General features: G+C 35.8%; 3 protein-coding genes across 3 annotated transcripts; all 3 read left to right on the top strand.

The window, feature by feature from the left end:
• The first annotated feature begins 386 nt into the window (after window positions 1-386).
• LOC146138720 (uncharacterized) lies at window positions 387-7,847 on the top strand. The gene is made up of 7 exons (XM_083394662.1): window positions 387-473; window positions 605-770; window positions 2,302-3,589; window positions 4,026-4,181; window positions 5,178-5,342; window positions 6,279-6,429; window positions 7,135-7,847. The coding sequence occupies exons 2-7, from the start codon at window positions 688-690 to the stop codon at window positions 7,845-7,847; spliced, it is 2,556 nt and encodes an 851-aa protein (XP_083250788.1). The 5' UTR covers window positions 387-473; window positions 605-687.
• A 2,233-nt stretch (window positions 7,848-10,080) lies between these two features.
• Window positions 10,081-11,918, top strand: LOC146138719 (40S small subunit processome assembly factor 1-like). Its single transcript, XM_083393595.1, has 2 exons — window positions 10,081-10,513; window positions 11,302-11,918. The coding sequence occupies exons 1-2, from the start codon at window positions 10,097-10,099 to the stop codon at window positions 11,533-11,535; spliced, it is 651 nt and encodes a 216-aa protein (XP_083249721.1). The 5' UTR covers window positions 10,081-10,096; the 3' UTR covers window positions 11,536-11,918.
• On the top strand, window positions 11,918-15,555 carry LOC146138718 (sorting nexin-4-like). Its single transcript, XM_083393594.1, has 4 exons — window positions 11,918-12,564; window positions 12,862-12,964; window positions 13,188-13,376; window positions 14,552-15,555. Exons 1-4 carry the CDS (start codon window positions 11,960-11,962, stop codon window positions 14,975-14,977), a joined length of 1,323 nt encoding a protein of 440 aa, XP_083249720.1. The 5' UTR covers window positions 11,918-11,959; the 3' UTR covers window positions 14,978-15,555.
• Window positions 15,556-21,840: the final 6,285 nt, after the last annotated feature.

The following is a 21,840-nucleotide window of genomic DNA, read 5'->3' as shown; positions in this document are numbered from 1 at the left end:
TGATTTGACTTACATCTAAAACAACAAAAATAAAAAGGTCATTATCGTTCAAATTTACCTATCAGCGATTACCAAACATTTAAACAAGCAAATTGTATTCATCAATAAAAAAAAAGAAATGGGTTAAACTTTTTGGTCACTTTGACAGGGATTTACCTTGTGGAAGGATTACAAATTGGCATTAAATCTTGGTCGCTCACTTCAAAATCTGTAAAATGTTCCATAGAAGAAAGAAATTATAAGTGAGGGTCCAAAATTGAACTGTTTGTTTGCCAGGTTTCGATAACCTGCTGATAGATCAAGTCTTCTTAAAAAAATACTGGGAAATGGAAAGCTTTTGCATCGCAATGCTATTTTGGTTTATTACTTTTATTGTTGTTGTAAAATAGATTGTGCACCAACCAAGCAGGGAAGCAGCAAAACCAGGAAAAATAAAGAAAGAAAGGCGAGATTAAAAGAATCGAAGAAACAGGGTAGGTTTTAACATAGAATTACTGAATTTGCCCCTTGGGCAATTTTTAAGTATTGTTAGTTTAGCAATAAATATTACACACATGGACTCATAATTAAAAATATTTTTTAAGCCAAAGTATTTGTCGTGCAGAGAAAACAATTGCCATCGGCCCTGATGGTTTTCCTCAAAAGCCAAAAAAAGAGCCACCCGTAGTTCTAAACGTGGCAGAAAAAATGAGGGCAGAAGAAAGAGAACGGAAACAAAATGAGGAGCTGGAACGTATGAAGCGATCACAGTCTGATGATAAACGCTATCAGTAGGTTGCAACTTGCGTATTTTTTTTCACTTACAATTGTGTTTTTATATATATATATATATGTATGGCATGGATGCCAAACTTTCAAAATTGCAGAGCACTTTTGCAACAAGTGCAAAAATGATTATTAGTAATTACACAAATAATGCGAAAACTCTTAAAAACAGATTTTGTGTTGTTGAACATTATGACTGAGATAAACTATTTAGCATAGTGTCAATTCCTTAAGCGCCTTTACACTAAAAAAAATTCCAATTTAATAGACAAAACTTTACAAAAAATCGAAAAAAAAAAGCATTAACATATAATTAAAAATACAGTTTTGGTATCGATGGCCTCGTGCCTGTGTGGTAGTTCAGGAAAAATTTTAAACACTTCTAGTGAACTATAACTGTTCTAAAGGAAATAATTTTGTACACTACAGTAATATCCCGGTTAAGTCCGCAAATTGAATTTTACAGGCTAGTGCGGACTTACCTGGTAGGTGCGGACTTAACATTTTTAGCTATATTTTGGCGTACGCGCAGTACAGTGGGTAGCGCAAAGAAAATAGGCTACTTCTCAGCATAACAAACTCTTTTAAAGTCATAATAATTAGTGCTTGTTTACACGTCTTTGACAATTATAATTCACATTGTGCTAAATAAAGGACATTTTAACACGTCTTGGAGATTTCTGCCAAACCTGACAATAAATTAACTAAAATCAGCGTTCACCCATTTGATCCCATAACGTGTGAAGTGAGGGTGTTACGCCAGTAAATTATGTTCTAATAGTGCAATTTTAACTGTACAAAGTGTCAGGAAAAGGCAAACTTTCAAGTGAATTTCAGAGACTGTAACTTATTACTGCATTGAGTGTCCCAGGTCACCCTAGTAAGTGAAGTCTTGCACGAAAGTATGATAAACTAAAATATATGATGTATCTGCGGCTTGACACTTGCGCCGCGCAAGTCTTCCGGTTCTACGTTTATTGTCGATTTTAAAAGCAAAGCAAATTGCTGAACAGCCCTCGTTCAGAGAATGGCAAAAATGTGCAAAATATGCAGCAGTTGACGATGCACATGATAATTATGTTTAAACATCCGTGAATATTACAAATACATTAAATATCTTTAATGTTGTCACAGCGTTTGTTGTGCTTTTAGTTTCTTGTGACATTATTTTAGCAGAGTTGGTGACCTATTTTACAATGAAAAAATATTTTTGATAAACTTAAATCCAGATTTTTTTGGAATTTTTTGCGGACTTAACTGGGATGCGGACTTAAACGGGTGCAGACTTAACCGGGATATTACTGTAAATGCTGACGTAACTTGGTCAAACTCCACAACATTTTGACGCCCAAACACACGTTCAGCGCCTATGATTTATGGTTACTCTTTAGAAATCAATGTTTATTTTATCTTCTTGTTCCAAGCGCAAAATGCTTTCTGAAATGTATGTCTTAAAGCTGAAAATAACAACTTGTAGAACAGTTGTAATATTTAAACGCCTGGCTTTTGTCAACTCGAAATGTTTTTGTTTTACAGAAAGTTAAAACGAGAGAAAAATTTGGGTGTCAGCGAGTTTATTCAACGAGCAACAGGAACCAAACACATTGCCAACAAACAAATTGGCAAGGAAAGACGATCTGTTCAGGACCAGATACTTACCAAAATGGATGCATCCAAACTTTTCCTGACGATGGATTGCTACTCCAGACGACTCGAGGAAGACCCCAACCCCAATGCCCCAGTCATGGGTCTTTACGATCAGGGAACGCCTGACACAATCATCAAGAATATCCTGGCCAGCAACATTCTTGGCAACGCACACAAAATTCACATCTCTCGGCCTACGCCTGCATGCCCCAAAGAAGCTATCAAGCCTGACTTTTTTATGCAGCTCTTTGGAAAAATGAGCGAGAGAGTCCTGTTTTTAGAAAGAGCAAAAGATTTCACCTACTTACAAAAAGTGAGATGGGCTCTTCGACGCAGTCCCCATATCAATGATTTACTGGAGGACTCTCAATTAGCGAACAGAGTCATGCCTTATTCGTTCAAGTACACTCTTGGCAACGGCGTGTATCCCATCAGCGGTACTTTTGCCCTTTTCATAGCCAGCACAGATTGCCCTCCAGATTATGCCAGAATGCTGGCCACCTGTTCTCTGTACAGCATCGTGAACAACATCCCCTTGGATCTGTTAGACCTCGACAAACTGGGTGAAGACGGAAAAATAGTGAATAGTTTTGTACAAGTTCGCAACACTATGCCGCCAGATGAAGGAGAAGACAGCTTAGATTTCCTGCATCCGCTTTTGAAGGCGTTCTATGCGGCCCTCAAGCTCATGTACGACCTTACTATGAAGGAATTTACACGATACATTGAAAAGCTGAAATCGGAAAGGTGGAAACCGGTTATGCGGTTTGCTTTTGGTTTGCTCAACCCAGATCTCCGTGTCATACTCAAGTCTACTTACGCCATCTCTTCTGCTGTGATCGACACCAAGAAAGCCATGCTCAAAGACATCGCCAATTCACTTTGCTCTCAGATAGCAACCGACCCAAGCAACAGTGCGCTGTTTGAAGTCTGTGGCCTTGCCTATGAGTCTGGAAATGCTGAAATCGTCAGAGCTGTTGCTGACCAACTGCCACGAAAGATAGTTCTCAACACTCAAATCAGCCTTAAAAATGTGGCTGACTTGACTCTGGTCCTTGATGCTACCAGCAACATCAAGCTTCACATTGTTGGAAGCTCTTCCAAAAAGGAAACGTTTGCCGATGAATGCTTGGATTCCCTCATTGAAATGCTTGCCCATAGAAAACTTAACCACCAGGTGTGTTTACAAGGAAACTAAAACAGAAGTGTTACTGTGTCATTGGCTCATTGATTAAAATGTAAATTTTACTGTATAATGAAAAAATGTATAACTTGCTGTATAATGAATATTAGCACATTAAGTGTTCTATTTTAAGCAAGGTGTATAATTGCACATTTATTATCAATGAATCAATGCTTCCAACACAGCTTTTACTTGGAAATTGTGAAGTTTTAAACAAAAAGCTTAAAAAATGCTATGTTTTATATTAAATCAGATGGCCTTTGTCTACTAGCCTTGCATATAAAAATCCGAATAACCCTTTGACTTTTTACACAAAACTTGCATATTAAGGACATCCTAAGAAAAGTCTTCAAAACGAATGTTTACATTGTTTTACTGAAGTACCTAGATAGACATGTGCTAAGTCCATGTTTTTTGGGGGGGATTTCAGGTCGATGAATTCCTAATGTGGGACGATCCGTTCTTCGAAGTGGTCAATTTGTTGCCATTTCTTTCCAACATGCAAAAACTATCCATTATCAATTGTGATCTGTCCGATGATGACATCAACAGCATCTCCCTTGCTCTGCTAAAAAGAGAGACACCGGTAAGTTATGTCAGCCTTAAAAGGTTTTTATACGAGCAAGAAAGCATCTTTACCTGAACTGGTAAAGTCAAATACTAGGTATCCTTAAAGATCCAAGCTTATCTGTTAATCTTAGCCATGGTTTGCAATCAAATGCATCAAATTGCCAAGAAAAATTTACTAAAAGAAAAAAAAATTGTTGAGAAAAATTTACAAAAAAAGAAAAAAATTAAGAAAATTTAGAGAAAAAAAAGATAAATTCAATGCACCAGCATGACCATTTATTGTATTTTTTTATATATTTAAGAAAAAAAATTGGCTTGTTAGAGTTTTTAGTAGATTTGGCTTTTTTCAGAGTAATATGGCTTTTTTCATTTTTTCTATCTGGCAAACCCGTACTATAACTTGTTTTTTTCCACTAAAGAATTTTTTCTTGGTACTGTGATAATGTTTATCATGTTTTATTAATTTTGTTATTTTGTTACAGTGATACAACAATGCTTTCAGTTAATCAGTTGGTATTGTTACATGATTTACATCCCTTCTTTTCGCCCAGAATCATGGGTTTGTAGTTTGTATCAGAATAAAAAAGTCTCAGACATCCCTAGCATTTGTCTTTGTACAGTTTAACTATCTTTTTGCTGACTTACATTTTCCATGCTTACAAGTTCTCAATGATAACAAAATGGTGTGGACAATTTGGAAAGCCTATGATTGGCTGTTAGCTTTCTAAATATTTCCTGTTAAATTTTTTTAAAAGGTTGAAGTTTTTTTTAATTTTTTGACCAATATCGGCAAAAATATACTCAACTTTGTCAAACGATATTTCGGTAGCAGCAGAATACCGGTTGATACTATCGGTAAACCGATGTATAACAGGGCTATCTCTACTTCCATACTTGTTAACTTGAAAGGTATTCAAACTGCTGGCCCCAGTGTTGATGGCAAATAACATTGGCATCACATCGGTGTCCTTATTGTTTGTTTCCCAGACAAGCAGACTTCATTTGTGTTTAGATTGAATTGTTGGAGCTCAATGAAAACAAGCTTACCATCTATGCCGCTGAGCGTCTGGCATCTTGTCTTCACAAAATCATCTCATTGAAACTGACACACTGTGGCCTGAGAGCTGACCATTTAAAGCTTCTCTGCGAAGCAACCCAAAACTTCAAGGGACATAAAGTAAGCGATTTGGCATGTTTTCTTGTTTCAAATTTTTAGGGAAGTTTATGTTTGTCAAATACTTGAAAACGTAACATGTGTTGTATGTATTTTTTTTTGGAAGCCAACCCAACCAGTCTAGGTTTTCCGATGTAAACAAAAGTAGAAAAACAGCCTGGCCATATGTCAGGTTAATTTACTGGATAACTATAAGTTAAATAGACCAACTTCGCCCCAATAACGTTATTTTAAAGCATTTTTCATAACGAAAACATACACAGTTTACCTTAAAATATGCATTTTTTCGTTTCACGGGTGGGCCAAATTAAAACCAACAAAGATTGCCTTTTAAATGGCGCCACTTCATTTACCCTCCTGGTTTAAAGTGTTTATTTCTGAATCATTGTCGTTCATGAAAACCTCTTGTTTCATACCCAATCCTAAAAAACTTGAACACCAATTTTTTGGCTTCTTTAAAGCATAGTAACTGGAGGTTGTAGTTAGTGGTAGACCGAATATAGAAGCTCAAACAGAAGTACGTAGCATAATTTAAACCTTTTAAATAATACTTTATTGATTTATATCTTTTTTGCTTAGCCGTGTCAACTTTTTACAGATATAAAAAAAATTTGAGCAGGTCATGATATGTAAAGTAACAGCACTTATGAAATGAAATATTCGGTAAAACATAAAAACACCTAATGCATAAAATATTCTTTGGAACACAATACACGTTTTTTTTTAAGAAATTTCAGTAAAAATAAAGCCATAACATTTAATAAAATCATCATCCTGCAATTTACAGACGTTTCAGCAATAACTCATGCCATCATCCGTGTAACTTGATTTTTACACTGATGATGGCATGAGTTATTGCTGAAACGTCTGTAAATTGCAGGATGATGATTTTATCATGCAATATTGTTTCTAGCAAAGACATACTATAAACCTTTGCAGATGAAACAGTTCATTGTCGACGATAACCACTTCGGTGACGACGGTGCCACGGTTATCGCCGAACGCCTGATAAACGTCAAGTTGACATCCGTGGTTCGCTGTTACATCACTCCAGTTGGAGAGAAAATATTCAGCGACAACAATAAACCTCGTAAGTGCACAGCGCGCACAAAAACAAAAGTAGAAACGCAAGCGTGGCAAGGTCGCGCTATGTTATGGCTTGCCGCCGGTCTAGATCGGTGGTTTTCAACCTTTTTTCCTTTCGTGGCCCATTTACGTTGCAAAAAAAATCTGTGGTTCAATAGTTTTTTATGAAAAAAAAACTGTAAAATAGGTTTAGAACAAAACACAGCAGAACATATTTAATTTTTTTTTTATTTATTCAAATGTGCATTAGATAAATACTTGCGGCTGAACAATAAATTTTCATTTTTTTAATTCCTCCCCAAGTCATTATTCATGTAAGATTAAATATAGTGACACAAATGAAACTAAATCTAGCTTTTTTAAATTGGTCTGTGGCCCACCTCAAATGCTCGTGTATGGCCCACCAGTGAACCGTGACCCACTGGTTGAGAACGCTGGTCTAGATCAGGCTTGTCCAACTTCTTTTCATCGCGGGCCAATTTTGTTTGTTTGAGCAAGGTAATGACGCCATTTGGTATCTGAATAAAATATCAAGTATGGCACGTCCCTGGTCACGACGCATTCGGCAAGTTCTACAGTTTGTTTATGGTGGCACTAATATATAAAAATGTTTAACCAAATATTGACTTTTTGCTTTAAAATTTTCCGATTTCCAATTGTTCTTGTTTTACTAACTATAAAAAGATGAACGCCGATTTTTGTTTTGCAGTTACAAAGCCGAAATGTATGACCCCGAACTGTGACATTTGCAAAGCAGCCAGAGAGGAATGGTTGAATTGCTCGGTATGCCAGGCAGGAGTGAAAAAATCCGCCGCTACACTTGAGCTACAAAAACATTGGAGCGGCATAGGCGCAAATGAAGTGGAGTCCGAAAAACGTGGGAATGGCGAAAGCGCAAAGGAAGTGGAGTCCGAAAAACGTGGGAATGGCGAAAGCGCAAAGGAAGTGGATCCCGAAAAACGTGAAAATGGCGAAAGCGCGAAGGAAGTGGAGTCCGAAAAACGTGAAAATGGCGAAAGCGCAAAGGAAGTGGAGTCCGAAAAACGTGGGAATGGCGAAAGCGCAAAGGAAGTGGAGCCCGAAAAACGTGAAAATGGCGAAAGCGCGAAGGAAGTGGAGTCCGAAAAACGTGAAAATGGCGAAAGCGCAAAGGAAGTGGAGTCCGAAAAACGTGAAAATGGCGAAAGCGCAAAGGACGTGGAGTCCGAAAAACGTGAAAATGGCGAAAGCGCAAAGGACGTGGAGTCCGAAAAACGTGAAAATGGCGAAAGCGCAAAGGATCTGGAGTCTGAAAAACGTGGGAATGGAGAAAGCGCAAAGGACATGGAGCCTGAAAAACGTGAGAATGGAGAAAGCGCAAAGGACGTGGAGTCTGAAAAACGTGAAAACGGCGAAAGCGCAAAGGATGTGGATACGAAATGAGTAAGTTCCAACAAGTGACTCTCAGAGGTGCATAGATGCGAAATAAGTTAGACTTTGTGGGAGACAAAGTCTTGGTTGCCATTTCCCGTGGAAGAAAATTCGAAGTTCACTTTCGAAGTTGTTTGAAGGTGACAACTGACAATTACATGCGTTCCATTCCACTCGAAACATGGCCAAAAAATTCCGGTGCGAAAACAGCAAAGTAGGGTACCCAAGCATCGACACCAAAACGGCTGGTGCCAGACCGGCAGCCCCCGATCGTCCCATACTCTCTACCTACAGTTTCGAGCGTTATTTTGGCCATTTTGTTGAATTTGGGACATATTCCGGCAGATTTATGTCTTGATCAAACGATTTCGATCTTATTGTGTACTGGATATTACTGCGTATTTGGCTTTATTATGTCGTTGGTCTTAATACTATGGTTTTGTAGATTTTTCTGCTTTAAGTATTGTTGCTTTTTAGGTCCTATTGTGTGTTCTCTTCGTGTGTTCGAAAATTAGGAGCCCACTTTTAACGTTGATTTTAGGTGACAATTACATGCATTCCAATCAAAATACATTATGTAACTTAACTACCCATTAATATTATTATTAGGTGTTCTATTGATAAATCGGCACAAGCTTTAAATAATAAGTTTTTACAGACGTGGAACAAATTTTGTAGTTTACAAAATTACGTTATTGAACATTTTATCAATTTGCCTCTTAAAAAACATAATCTGTTCGCTGATCGTTCAGATGGTGAATGCACGTCTTATGGAGAACAGAATAGCAAAATTTCCAATAAAGAAAATAACCTTATGCAACCTCATTCCTTGTAATTTACATCACTGAATATAAGCCGACAGACGATGCCATTTTACTGTATTTTCCTTTCAACTGAACTTTTAGATTTGTGCCTTATTTTTGATGTGTTTATTACGTTTAACATTTCTTCAATGTAAATAGAATAATTAATAAATGTTCTTGCATTTTTTTAAATAATTAATTTTTTTTGTTTCAACATCCAACGTTTAGACTGTGATCATGTTTTGCGCATATTATTCGTTTTTTCTCTATGCATTTTTACAATAAAACTTATGTTGGTGAGTTTCACCGTTGTACCTTTCTATGTTGCTAGAATACTGAAGTGTGTTCAACACCTAATGGTATGCAGCAATAAAAGTTTTTTGTAAAAATTAAAACGCCAATATAGTTTTACTTCTTCAATAGAGAGGTTTTCTTGTTACTGTCATATTGGCTTTAAATTTGGGACAAAGTGCCAACAACACGTTTTCGCACAAGAAATCCATGATTTTTATTTAGCACTTTCGGTTCGAGTCAATGGAGGAGGTTACTTTAGGTTTCCAACTCCAAGAAAAGACATGTTAGCGGGGGTTAAAGTAAAATCGTTTTCTTAACAGAAGGCATGAAGATTTTTAGAGTTGGCGTCACAGGTACGTTATAACGTGACGTCATGAATCAAGCAACCTCAAGAAACCCTGCTTTCTGTCGATTCCGTATAGAAATATGCAACTGATTTTTTGCCTAATGCATTAGAAGAAATGGCACCAAAACATTTGTGTTAATGATGTTCTTATTTTGCTTTATAGTCCGATAGTCTAAGTCCGATGTGTGCATAGCCCATATATCCTGTACAAAGTTTGTAACAGTTACCGGCTGTAATTCGATTTTTTCCCACCCACTTATTGTGAGTTGGTGATCGATATATGATCACCTATGATTGAAATACTGGGCTGTGAAAGTCGGATCAAACTCGAGACTGGAAGTAGGTCCAGTCGATTTATTAGACTGGAGTCGAACACCGGACCCGCCTTTGTTTGGAGGTACTGTATTTTAAAGTGCATATCGTCAGATTGCTAGATGTTTATTTTACTTTCGATATATTTAACACTTCAGCATCAATTGAATACGCTGTTATCATTTGTACAAACATAGGCTACATGTGGGCCTCTACAGAGGCAACATGGCCAATAAGAGTCATCACAAGGAAAACTATGTATTCACTTCTTTGCCACACAGCAACGATGTCAAGTTTTAGCATTTAAAAAAAAATCTTTTAGGTTATTTAATAAAAAATCTAACCTTTCTTCGTAATCTCGTGTTGTATAAAAGGCACACTAAATTAAAAATATTTTTTCTAAATTCATTAAAGTTCGATATGCCTGACTGCATGACAGTGTTGTCACAAATGTGTACATGGCTTAGCCTTGTTAGTTATTTAAAGTGTACTCAGGCTTACTTAAAATGAGTGAATTAGATTTCGACGAAGTTCGCAACTTCTATTTGAATAAATTAAAAAAAGAATCACGTTCGTCGGCAGAGCGAAACGACAAGAAAATTGCACAAAAAGTGTCAAATAACTCTAAAACTGAGAGCAACGAATGCGAACTAAAATCAGTAAAAAATAAAAACAAAAATGTTGAAGTGGTTGTTTTTAAAAGAAGAAAGCCGAAACAAAATCAACCAGTTCCTTCGACCAAAGCTCAAGAGCCTGAAGTTGAACTTGATTTAAAAACTGATAAAATTTTAGACCGGTTACAATGGGACGTTACGTCTTACGGTTTAAAGGGTTTTTCCAAAGAAGAAAGACGGAAATTTGAGGAAGAACGTGCAGTTAAACTTGGCGCAAAGCCGAAAAAGAGGGAATATGTAAATTATAAGGTATATATATAGTAAGCTGTTCACTATACACTTTACACCAGCATGACAATGTTGGGCGCTGGTCTAGAATCCTACCACGTTTTCGTCCAGGGGTTTATATTGCCAACATTATGTTTATTCTCACAAACATTTTTATTTATTTCTTGAAATTTCAATTTTGACAACTCGGTTCATTGCTGTAAAAAAAGGGGGTAGAATTGTACACCAGTGCCACATTTGGGAAAGCTTCAACTGACAATGTAACATATACTTTAAAAGATTAAACAAGCAAACTATAGGTTCTAGATTTTTTTTATATGTAAGTATCTCTTTTTCCCACTTATGAATGTGCAAGTATTTTGTATTGTTACTGTTTTTTGACCAGATTCCTTTGGTGCCATAAACCGCTTTAATTTGTTTGCTGAGCCTATAATACCAGTGGAAACTTTCAATTTTTATATTTTAAAATAATTTTGCTTGATTAAATATTCTGCTGACATACTACGGAAGTTATATTTTAAATCTTATCATCAGCCTGTTTATAATTTACTGCCAATATATTTTATCAATTTTGTAAAGCAGAAAGTTTTTTTTTTTCTGTTTTTATGTAAATGGAACCATCAATTTTGTGGATTTTAATGTCAAACCTATTAACTTATTTTTTATTTTTATAAAATAGGTATGGTACTCGGGTATCATGTTTTCTGTGCATTTGATTAAATCAGTCCTTTTTTATGGTTAAGTAACAATGTATTATGTAACAAAAGTATTGCCTTTTAACATCTATCTTTTTACCCTGGATTTTTTAGGTTTTAATGGAAGAAAGAAAACGCCAAAAACTTGAAATGGAGGATAAATCTAAAGTACCTCTTGTCAAACCAGCATCTGCGGCAAAAAAGAACAAGAAAAAGCCGGCTGCTAAAACTGTATTTTGGAAAGAGCCTTCAAAAGCAAAAACATTTGGTGAAGTCGGGCGCTTTAAAAATGGTGTTTTACAAGTTTCGGCCAAAAATATTCGATCACTAAAATCGAAAAGAAAGTGATAGTTTTATAAACTGTTGTCACCAATGTCATTCGCATACAGCGTCAGAAGCCCTGATGAATGTGACCTGTATAGGTCATTGATTGTCAGGAAAGTTGTTTTATTTAAAGTTTTGCATTATTACCTTCTATAAAACATTTCTTCGGTGTGTGGTTATTAAGTTTAAACATGTCGTTAAATTGGAACATGTACAGCATTATGGCAATATAAACTGGCATATTGTATAGAATATACATATGTTTATTGACTTAATCTGTATTACTTTATTGAAATGTTGTTTTCAAGTTTTATAAGTAGACTGGTTGTGATAGGCCCTAAAACAGATATAAAATAATTAAAACTATCCTTCTTCTTGCATAAACCTATCATAATTGTTTTAACAGAGTCAATTTTTTTGGTTAATTTGACAAAATTGATTGCTAATAATGAGCAGTTCAGAAGACAATGATATTTTCGAAGAAGAAGGAGTTGAAATAGTTAAACCTCCACCAAAGAACCCAGAAGATGACTTAAACTCAAAAGACGGAACCCTGCTGAGTCAATTAAAAATTACAGTCAGCGACCCTGAAAAAAGAACAGAGGCGAAAGGGCTGAAAATGCAGGAGACTTTTGTTGTCTACATGATTGAATCTACTCCGCTTGATTCCGCTAGTTCCATGTTTGAGCAGGTTACTTCTCTATGGCGTCGCTACAGTGAATTTGAACTGTTGCGCAACTACTTGTTGGCCACTTATCCATCCGTAATTGTTCCTCCGTTGCCAGAAAAGCGTGCCAACTTCATTTGGAACAAACTGACGGCCGTCGATACTTTCGATATCGATTTCCTGGAGCGGCGTAGGGCAGGGCTAGAGTCGTTTCTACATCGTGTGGCAACCCACAAAAAGCTTGGCAACGACAAAATTATCAAGCATTTTGTCATTAAGGAAGAGGGCTGGAGAGATGTTGTCTTGGCGACTGACTTTCAAGCCAAATCAGATTCGTGGTTGAGAAAAGCCAATGCTTCTTTTCGTGTCAAGCAGCCTGATATAAGGTAAGCCTAAAAGGCAATGGGTCATGTATTTGTTGGGTAGTAAGTATTGCAACTTTGTAAATGGAAATTATTTTTCTTAACAATCAGTTAATTTTTTTATGAAAAATATGAATTAAATACTGAACACGAAAAGCACTGTTTTATCTAGCTGTTGCAAGGGTATCATTTGTGATTTACTCTGGGTAGGCGAATCACATTTTAACATAAATAAAAATAATATTTACATAAACTATATGCATAAACTTGTTTATTATTAACAAAAAATGAGAAAAGGCTCTCATATTTTATGTCTACTAGGTTTGATCAGCTAAAATGTTACGCCAATCAGCTTCAAGCAGCCTTGTCAAACCTACTCCGAGTTCGAGCTAAACTTGCAGAACGAGTGTTTGGCATTTACAAGGTAACTTTAATATTAAAAAAAATTTGGTTTACCATTTTATTGATATAGATATTAACCTTAATTCAGAAGTAATAAATACTGTTTTATTTACATATCTTTGTGCAAATTTTTCCACTTTTTGATAATTCTTGACAAATAAATTGAAACTAAAGTTGTATTTTAATTTTAAAGATGTGAAAACGATTTTGTTAAAAAAAATATCATTTATCTCACTTATTTTTAGATTCATGGAAATTACGATCGCGTGTTCAAAGAGTGGGCATTGACTGAGCCGCAACCCTTGCGCAATGGCCTGCAGAAAGCTGCGATCGAAATTGACCTGCTCGGAAAGTCAATCGACACACTAATTGATGAGGAGGACTTAATTGCTGAACAACTGAAAGAGTATCTGTACTTTGCTGACTCTCTCAAGGTAGCTTAAAACTGCTTTAAAATATTATTTGTAATTTTTTAATATTTAATCTACGTTTTTTACTTGCATCACATATTTGAGTATGTCTGTAGACAGCAAATGTATCAATCCATGGTGGTCATATATATGCGAAAAGTAATGTTTTGATATTGTTAGTCAAGTTTATCTTATAACAAATAAGAATTAATTTTAATAATTAACCTAAGTATGTTTTTTAGTAAAATAACTTTGTTTTTTTAAACCAAGATAGTTTCATTTTACTTTTTTTCCTGAAATACTTCCTCTTACTTTAGGGTTAAATTTGTTTTTAAATTGATTTTAGAAAATATTTTAAAAATACCTAATTTAACAGTCTTAAATCTCGTGGTCTAGCCCAGTTCAAAACATTGCTGATTGGGACCCAAGTAGTAACCCTGTAAAGCGCAAATTTTAACACTTTGAACCATGTTGTTTTCCAATAACCCAAACTTGTTAGCTCCATTTTTTTTAAATAGTAGAAACCTTTTGTGTTGAATGATGCATGTTGAAGTTTTACTGGTTAAAATCAACTGATCAACTGTGGGTTTGGATCCAATATGCTACTTCAAACATATTTACTTAGCGGCAGCCCCATCATTATAAACTTCACATTAGTTTTATTTTGGAGGCATATGGCATATGGCATATTTTGGAGAGATCTGGAAAATCTTACTAATATATTGAATAGGACAGATATCGATATAGAAATATCCACATCCTGTGTAATAGCCAGGACCCAGTCACCTAATTTACAAAGGACTGTGGCCCAGGGGTAAGAACTAACCAGCAGTTACTAGTTAGACCAGTGTTTCTCAGCCTTTTATGGCCAGCTGCACCCTCAGAATAAGCAGATTGCGCCACCCCTTTACGATTTTTCCGTAGATAATTCACTAGAATGTCACAAATTGAACTGAAACAACACACATCCACTAGAATGTCACAATAAACTGAACTGGAACAACACACACTCTACACAACGTAGGAAGCTATAATTGGATTTATTCCAGTCTAATCTTACACAAAAAGTTGTAAGAGTTGAACAAAAATCAGATTCTAAAAGATTCCGAAATATGCCGCGGCACCCTTTAGGATTAGAAATTACACCAAGGTTAAGAACCACTGAGTTAGACTAACCATGTGTTTGCATTTACTTTCAGACCCTAATCAAAAAGCACGAGGCTCTTCAATACGACGTGGAATGGTACGAGAACCAACTGCACGGTTTTGTCGTCGAGAAAAAGCAGCTGGTTTCGGGCGAAACTAAGACCTTCTCCTTTAGCGGCATGAAGGCTCGCCTGATGGGTTCAGACAAGACTGAGCAGGCCGAAAATCGAGTCGAGCAACTCGACAAAAGCATCGCCGAGTCCGAGTCCAACCTGGAAAAAAGCAAAGCTTTGGCGCAGGAATTTCTCGACGAGTCCTTGCTCGAAATCGAGGACTTCAAACAGCGCAAGAAAACAGACATTCGCGGAATCTTGACGAACTACGCCATTCTGCACATCAAAATGCACAGGGAGGGCGCAGCCATTTGGAGCAAAGTAGATGCCGTGTTTAAATCTTGCCTCGCCTCCCCGACAGTCTGAAATGACCAAAAGCCGATCATACTTCACAAAACCTTGATAGCGATTTGTAATCTTCTTTAAATCCTTAGTGATTTGCCTTTAGTGGGGCCCGTTTTTTTGCTTATACACTTGCGTTAAGAAAATCTTACTTGGTACTCGTTTTAACTTTAGATCATTTTGTCAGTTAGCCATACAATTATATTGTCGCTTCTGTACTGTGTAGTTGTTGATGATTTCATGTAGAATAGATAATGACAAGGTAAACTTTCTTTCTTAAGTCTGCTCTGATATTCGCCTGCTACATATTTTAGAAATGTTGTGGCCACCCTGCACTTTGTAAATATTATTGACAGATTACTCATATATATGTCGTTGATTTTTAGGTTTCCCCTACATTGTATGTAGCCCAATACGTAGATGTATGTTATGTTAGGTTTCATTTGATTACGTAGCGTGCTAATTTTGTAGTTGATGCGTTTCTGATGGTTCGTCCACAAATTGCATTTGTTTTTTTGCTGACAGCAACCTATAGATATCAAATATTGTTATAAATGTGAAGTATAAGACTGTCCGTTGTGACTGCTTTATAGTGCAATAAAATTCTTCAATCTACAGTATATCATTTTTTAAACCGTTTAAGGAAGTTAGCAGATCTTTGCTGCTAAATAGCAAAATGCAGGTACTATTTTGTGATTATTTATTCTTAGTAGCCTAGGTTAGTTTTAGGTAGGCTGACCATATTTTTGGGTTAAAATCGAGACGCTTTGAAACAGTCTTGAGATCCAACATTTTTGCGGTCATCTGAGTATGACGCCAGTCAAAATATTCGAGGAAATGTGCAAGTCAATTAAAGACTAAATGTTTTCAAATATTTAGCGTAAGAAACGCCTTTATTCATTTTATTTTTTGACACTTTAAAAATGGTAAGAAAACAGCTAAAACATGTATTTTATCTAGGTTATCGTGGCTATACTTCTACTGCAAAACGTATAGGCGTAACCCCGATTTTATTTCTTTAAATTTCAGGAGGAATTTGACTTGCTTAGCCTAATGTTACTGAAATATTGCTCACGCTAATGCGTTTCCAATCAACCCACTACTGAACCAATTAGCCTACACGGTATAGTTACGTTTATATTCACATTTAACGCAAGGAAAAGTTTACACATTATCTATCACTTTTTAACAAGTGCGGTAATGTATGAGAAGATGTTGGCTTCCCGAAAACGGTACATTTTGGTCGACTAATCGGGACGCCGGAACAAAGCTGTATATTTCGACAGGTGAGACATGACCACCGTGCTATCTGACTCCACTAAATCGAAACTAAAACAAACTGCCATTGTAATTTAAAGAGCATACTGTCAGGTCGCTTATAGATTTATTGTACATTCACATAATTCAGCATAGTTGGCAAACACGTCTCGCAAGTACCGGTAAGGCATGCATCTGTTGACTGTTGTTTTTTATCCAGCAGTAGCGTGACACTATATAGCACAAGAGCGACTGCGATGGGGATTAACTAAGTCGAAATGCCGTCTGGATCTTCTTGAATGGCCAGAAAAGGAAAAGAGTATCTAGGTGAAATATTTAACACTCTACCAGGCGAGCACACTATAATTACAAGCACAAACATGCGTAGTTCCTCTACAAAGCCTTAAAAATCGGGGCTCTGGCTAAAACGGGGCGTATGGTAAGCGTAGTTTTAGGTATAAATGGGGCATGTATTTAAATTTGGCCGTGAAGATTTTGGCACACAGTTTGTCTATATTTTAAAGGCCAGTCTCTTTGAATACCGGTTTGTGGCCAAGTTTTTTTTTAAATTTATTGACCTAAGCATCACCAATCGTTTTTCCAATACCTATACAATACATGCCTGGACACGACTGCGATTCGTCAAAAATGCTTCTGCCGTGTTACGCTTCACTGAATTTACCACGCCTCGTTGATTTCTTAGCGCTCTTGGCCTCTTGGTATGTTTTTTACCACAGTTATTATTAGTCTTGTGCTTTAATATGGACAAAACCGAGAATTTTGATGACGAAGAAGGGTTGGATGAAGCCTTGGAGCAAATACTTATTGAAATAGAAATGGATATTTCGTCAAACCAACCAGACGAAAAGTATATATGCGAATCGTGTAAAACATCCTTTTGTACATCACGAGGTCGTCAGTCTCATATCAATAGACTGCATATTGTTTCGGAATGCGACGCCATCACTATTGATAAATTAATGTCTCTTTGGAAAATTGCTGAAGAAAAATGTAAAATATACATTTCTTCATTAATATTAGAAGATTTCGAGTTAACTTTGGATAGTGTATTGCAAATTTATAATCAAAATATAAAAATGGAGGATTTTAGCCAAAATTTTATGTTGACGGTTCACAATCAAAACTTAAATACCAGGTCAGTGCTGATAGAGCTTTTTCCAGCTTTGTTGAAGGAAAAGGGCAAACATTGCACTGATTTTGAAAAACAACATGCTTCCATCAATGATACTGAAAGAGATATTTGCTACTACATAGGGGGGAGAGTTCTACGTTCCCTGTATTACAAAACGGGCGAGGTTTTAATTCTGCAACTAAAAGGAGAAAATCCCAGCAGTGTTAAAAATCTTTGGGGTATAAATGAAGTTGCAAAAAATATTTTTTTGCAGTCTGAATTAAATGTAAAATCAGTACTTCAACAGGAATCTGCACGTGAACTTGATCCTGCATTGATTGCCGAAGAAGTTTTGCTTTCACAGAAAAAGTTAATTGAAAAATGGGTTCAAGACTTGCCAGTGGATGTCAACCAAACGCATTACTATGTGTTTTCAATTTTGTCTAATATTATTAAAAAATATGTCCGGACTAGAGGGCATTCATATGCCACCCACTTTACACAACTGTTTCACAGAGCCCAAGTGTTAAAGCGCAAAGTTAAAAAAAAAGCAAAAGGTCAGGGTGCATCATTTCGTCAACAGTTGGCTTCTTCATCAAAATCTACAGTTTGATAATTTCAAGCTACATAACTGCTTTCATAGCAACAGCCAAGAGTAACCAGTTTAATTTTCCATAGTTTCCGAATTTGCCTATGGAGCTATGGGTTTCAGTTCTGGAATATAAAAAAATTGAAAACCTGGACAAAGGGCGACTCCTTGACGATGGGGTCCAGGCTTATTTACCAAGTTCGCCCGGCAAACAACCTGGTTTAAAGTTTATTATGCTCTTCAATAAAACAAAGGTGAATAACGTGAATAAAAGTATATAAAACACAAAAAATGTATATATGTCATGGCGTGCAACATAAATCGGTTTGTAGCCCACCTCTATAGGGTGGGAAGGAAAAACAAAGCTAGGTCCTTATCATTTTGAACCTACTACTTGTGTTATAAATATTTGAATTACACCATACTTCCCTCAGAAATTACATTGCCAAATACTGAACGCTTCAAGCCCCTTGTTACATTCAGTGCATGAGCCCGTTGGCTAAATTCCCTTAAATTTGGATTTAAATTACAACCACCCTGTTGCCGCACCTGTCCGAAAAACGCCTCCAAGACATCCTGGGATAGACGTCTCAGAATAACATATTTGGCACCACTAGACAAAATAATTTTTGTAATAGCAACTAAGGATTTCGCAGTGAAAATCAACCCATTTTTTGTTGCATGGGAAATCTTCATTTTTTCTTTTTCTGGTGCCGTAAAACTTTCTCCATTCTGTTTTTTTCTTGCTTCCACGACTCTGTCCCATTCCTGAAAATAACTTATAAAATCCTGCTCCAACCACTTTAGTCTCCAGTCATTAACATCACAGAATGGTGCTTTTAAAGGGTTGCCTTTTCTTGTACTGGAGTTGCAGATATCAAAGAAATCATTTATGAGTTGGCAAAACTTAGAAAGTGCATCGTCACCTTTCTGTTTCAGGGCTGCAGCAACAGACCCTGACAACACCTGAGCAGCCAGATTAACCTTCATTTTGTCAAATCCATTGGGATACATGTGCCGTACTGTTAACTTGTGGAGCATCGTTAAGCACTCAGCACCAGGTTCACAGTTGTTATGATAAAGTGACAAAAGTGATGACCAGGTTAAATAGCCACTATTCCATAGGAGCTTGGATCCCGAACGACTGTTACATAGGTTGTTTCTTGCTGTTTTAATCAAGTGACTTGGGTCACTCACGAAGAATAAAGTCCTACAAAGCATAAAATGTTTTATAAAACTTTATAATCATAACGACAGAACTCTTAGATAACTCAATACTCACTTATGTGGTTCAACTGGGTTCGGAGCACAGTGTGGAATTGGGCTTCCATCTGGTAATGCTGCCAGCATGCAAAACATTTTTCTGTTCATCTGACACCCATCACCTACATTAGTTTCTCAAAAGTATTTATTTGCAATATATATGAAATTAATTAAAATAACATGCTGTATGATAATATTTAACCAACATGTAAACCTGAATTTTACAATTATTAAACTTTTAATAAATGTAGGACATACCAATAAGTGCCAAACAACGAAGGTTAGAAATATGGAACAGAAGACTAATTGCTTGCATCACAAGCGACAACAATTCTTGTCCATTGGCAGTTGTCGTGGCAAAATGTCCCAACAGCACAGAAATGTTTGAGTTAGTTATACCTAAAATATAAAACTAGGTGCAATTTGTTTTTAGAAATATGAAAAATGACAGTAATTTTAGACATTAAAACCGATTACTGTAGTCTTTTAAACCATACAAACAAAGACATTTTACCTTTAACATAAATTCCTAAAGCATTGCTCGCTAACGATTGATTTTCCAATGTTAGGTTGCTGCCCAGATCAACAAATCCCAAAAATTTTGATGATGAGGCTTGAAATACCAATTCCTCTAAAATTAAACTTTTACCATTCATATTTTGTAAAACCGAATTTACCACCTTGATAATTTTACTTACCACGAATTTTCATCTCATCAACAATAAGCATCACTTGATGGCTGTGGTCATCAATATCGCCTGGTAGATTTAGATTTTTCAAAATGTCATGATCAAATCCAACATTTGGCCGTGTGGCATTTCTTTTAACACATAACAAATAAATTAATAAATATCTATACATCTATAAATATATGTATATCCACTTTTATATGTCCATATAGCAACAGTTAAAATATATATATATACAGTATATCTCACTCATCTGAAAATGAAAATCAGTTGTTTACCTATATCTGCGGAGTGTTCTTGAAGATGGAAGAACAAGAATGTCAGTTTCCTGGAGCATTTGATATGCTTTTGGTCCTTTAGCATAGAGAAGTAAACAATACCTGTAAACATGTAACCATTATTTTATTTTTAAATAAAAACCCAGCAGCAAAACTTACTTTATTAAATCAGGATGATATCGATTGGTTTTTCTACTTTGATGATTAAGAGAAAGTTGTTGTTTCCAAAATTCTTCATAGAAAGGCGAAATTCCTTTTTTTCCTTTAACTATAATATTCCAAGTATAATTTTATATATATATACATAGGATATCCAAAAGCTGTAAGTGTGAATTACAAACTGACCTTCTTGCATACAACTTTGGATATCAAAAGATTGATTATCGTCCAGTAGTATATGTTTGCTTTGATCCTTTAGTAGCTCCGAAATTTGATTTTGCAGGTTTGCAATGCTAAAATATTTTTCAATTAACATATAATCAATACTACGATCACATTTATTGATTTTAATATTTTATTTTTCACCTTTCATTTTTATCCTTTATGGTGTTTTTTACACGTTGTGGTAGTGAACGAGCATCTACTTTGCGAAGGGGAATACCTTCAACTTTGGCAACATACCTCTGCTTTTGTTGCAGTCTTTTTTTGTTTGTCATTGATACCATCACACATTTTGGACAAAATCCAGCAAAAAATAGTTCACACTGCAATGACCTAGATTTGATGAAGTTTACAAATACATTACTATACCAATATATTTTTAGTAGTTTTTTGGCAAAAAATATAATCTTTTTATGAGCTGATTATCTCTATTTAAAACTTCCAAAAATTTTACATTTATTTTCATATATATATATATTATATCCTGTTCTAACTGGCTTCTTCTAACAAAATGTAATGTTCTTAACCTTAATATTAATCTATATTTAGAACTCTCAATAGGGATGTCTGATACTTGATATTTAATACCGATACCCAGTATTTCGAGCAAAAAGAATCGCGATCTGATCTGTTACCCAATATGGCTGTTAAGCACAAATGAACTGGTATCGGATCGGCACCGATACCAACGGGTGAGTACCGACACTATTACATCAGCTATAGGCTGCGATCCTATATTATCGGACATACCAACTCTCAAATAATCCTGTAAGTGCTTAATATTTAAATAACAGTAAACTCAAATTCCTGACTAATTATGCATATACCAATTTTATCTGTTCTGGGGTAAATAAAATAAAAAGGTTTGAACATATTATCTAAATACTATATTTTACAAAAGTTCTGTATAACACACCTAACAGCCAATGTTACTGATTGAAGAGGTTTGCAGTGATCAAACGCTTGACTTGATTTTGTTACAATATGTGAAGCTGTCATATTGCTATCTTCTCCATCTGCTAACACAGACACTCCTCCACAAATTGGTAGGTTCGAAATAAAATTTAAAAGATCTCTTACAGATTTGGACCTAACGTTATACTCAAAAATTTCTTTAGAGAGGCCAGACCATCCAAAGTAGTGCACATCTAATTGAAAATTTTCATTAACAAATATTTTATATTTTTGTTGATCGAATTCAGAGACGTGGGAAATGCAAATTTGTGAGAAATCTTTTGCATGTATTTTCCATGTATCACTTTTTGAAACAAGACATTTAGCTTGTTTCAGAAATGAAC

Source organism: Ascidiella aspersa, chromosome 7, assembly GCF_963924565.1.
Source record: "Ascidiella aspersa chromosome 7, kaAscAspe10.2, whole genome shotgun sequence".
In the NCBI taxonomy this organism is placed as follows: domain Eukaryota; kingdom Metazoa; phylum Chordata; class Ascidiacea; order Phlebobranchia; family Ascidiidae; genus Ascidiella; species Ascidiella aspersa.
The sequence above is the reverse complement of the archived record's forward strand: the minus strand, read 5'-3'. Positions and strand labels throughout refer to the sequence as shown.

What these genes read in the sequence shown, in the direction of transcription:
- LOC146138720 (XM_083394662.1), top strand. Translation starts at nt 688, where the DNA reads ATGAGGGCAGAAGAAAGAGAACGGAAACAAAATGAGGAGCTGGAACGT. An exon ending in TGCTAAAAAGAGAGACACCG is followed by an intron (nt 4,182 to 5,177) that starts GTAAGTTATGTC and finishes ATTTGTGTTTAG; the next exon opens with ATTGAATTGTTGGAGCTCAA. An exon ending in CAGCGACAACAATAAACCTC is followed by an intron (nt 6,430 to 7,134) that starts GTAAGTGCACAG and finishes TTTGTTTTGCAG; the next exon opens with TTACAAAGCCGAAATGTATG.
- LOC146138719 (XM_083393595.1), top strand. Translation starts at nt 10,097, where the DNA reads ATGAGTGAATTAGATTTCGACGAAGTTCGCAACTTCTATTTGAATAAA. An exon ending in GGGAATATGTAAATTATAAG is followed by an intron (nt 10,514 to 11,301) that starts GTATATATATAG and finishes TGGATTTTTTAG; the next exon opens with GTTTTAATGGAAGAAAGAAA.
- LOC146138718 (XM_083393594.1), top strand. Translation starts at nt 11,960, where the DNA reads ATGAGCAGTTCAGAAGACAATGATATTTTCGAAGAAGAAGGAGTTGAA. An exon ending in GAGTGTTTGGCATTTACAAG is followed by an intron (nt 12,965 to 13,187) that starts GTAACTTTAATA and finishes ACTTATTTTTAG; the next exon opens with ATTCATGGAAATTACGATCG. An exon ending in ACTTTGCTGACTCTCTCAAG is followed by an intron (nt 13,377 to 14,551) that starts GTAGCTTAAAAC and finishes ATTTACTTTCAG; the next exon opens with ACCCTAATCAAAAAGCACGA.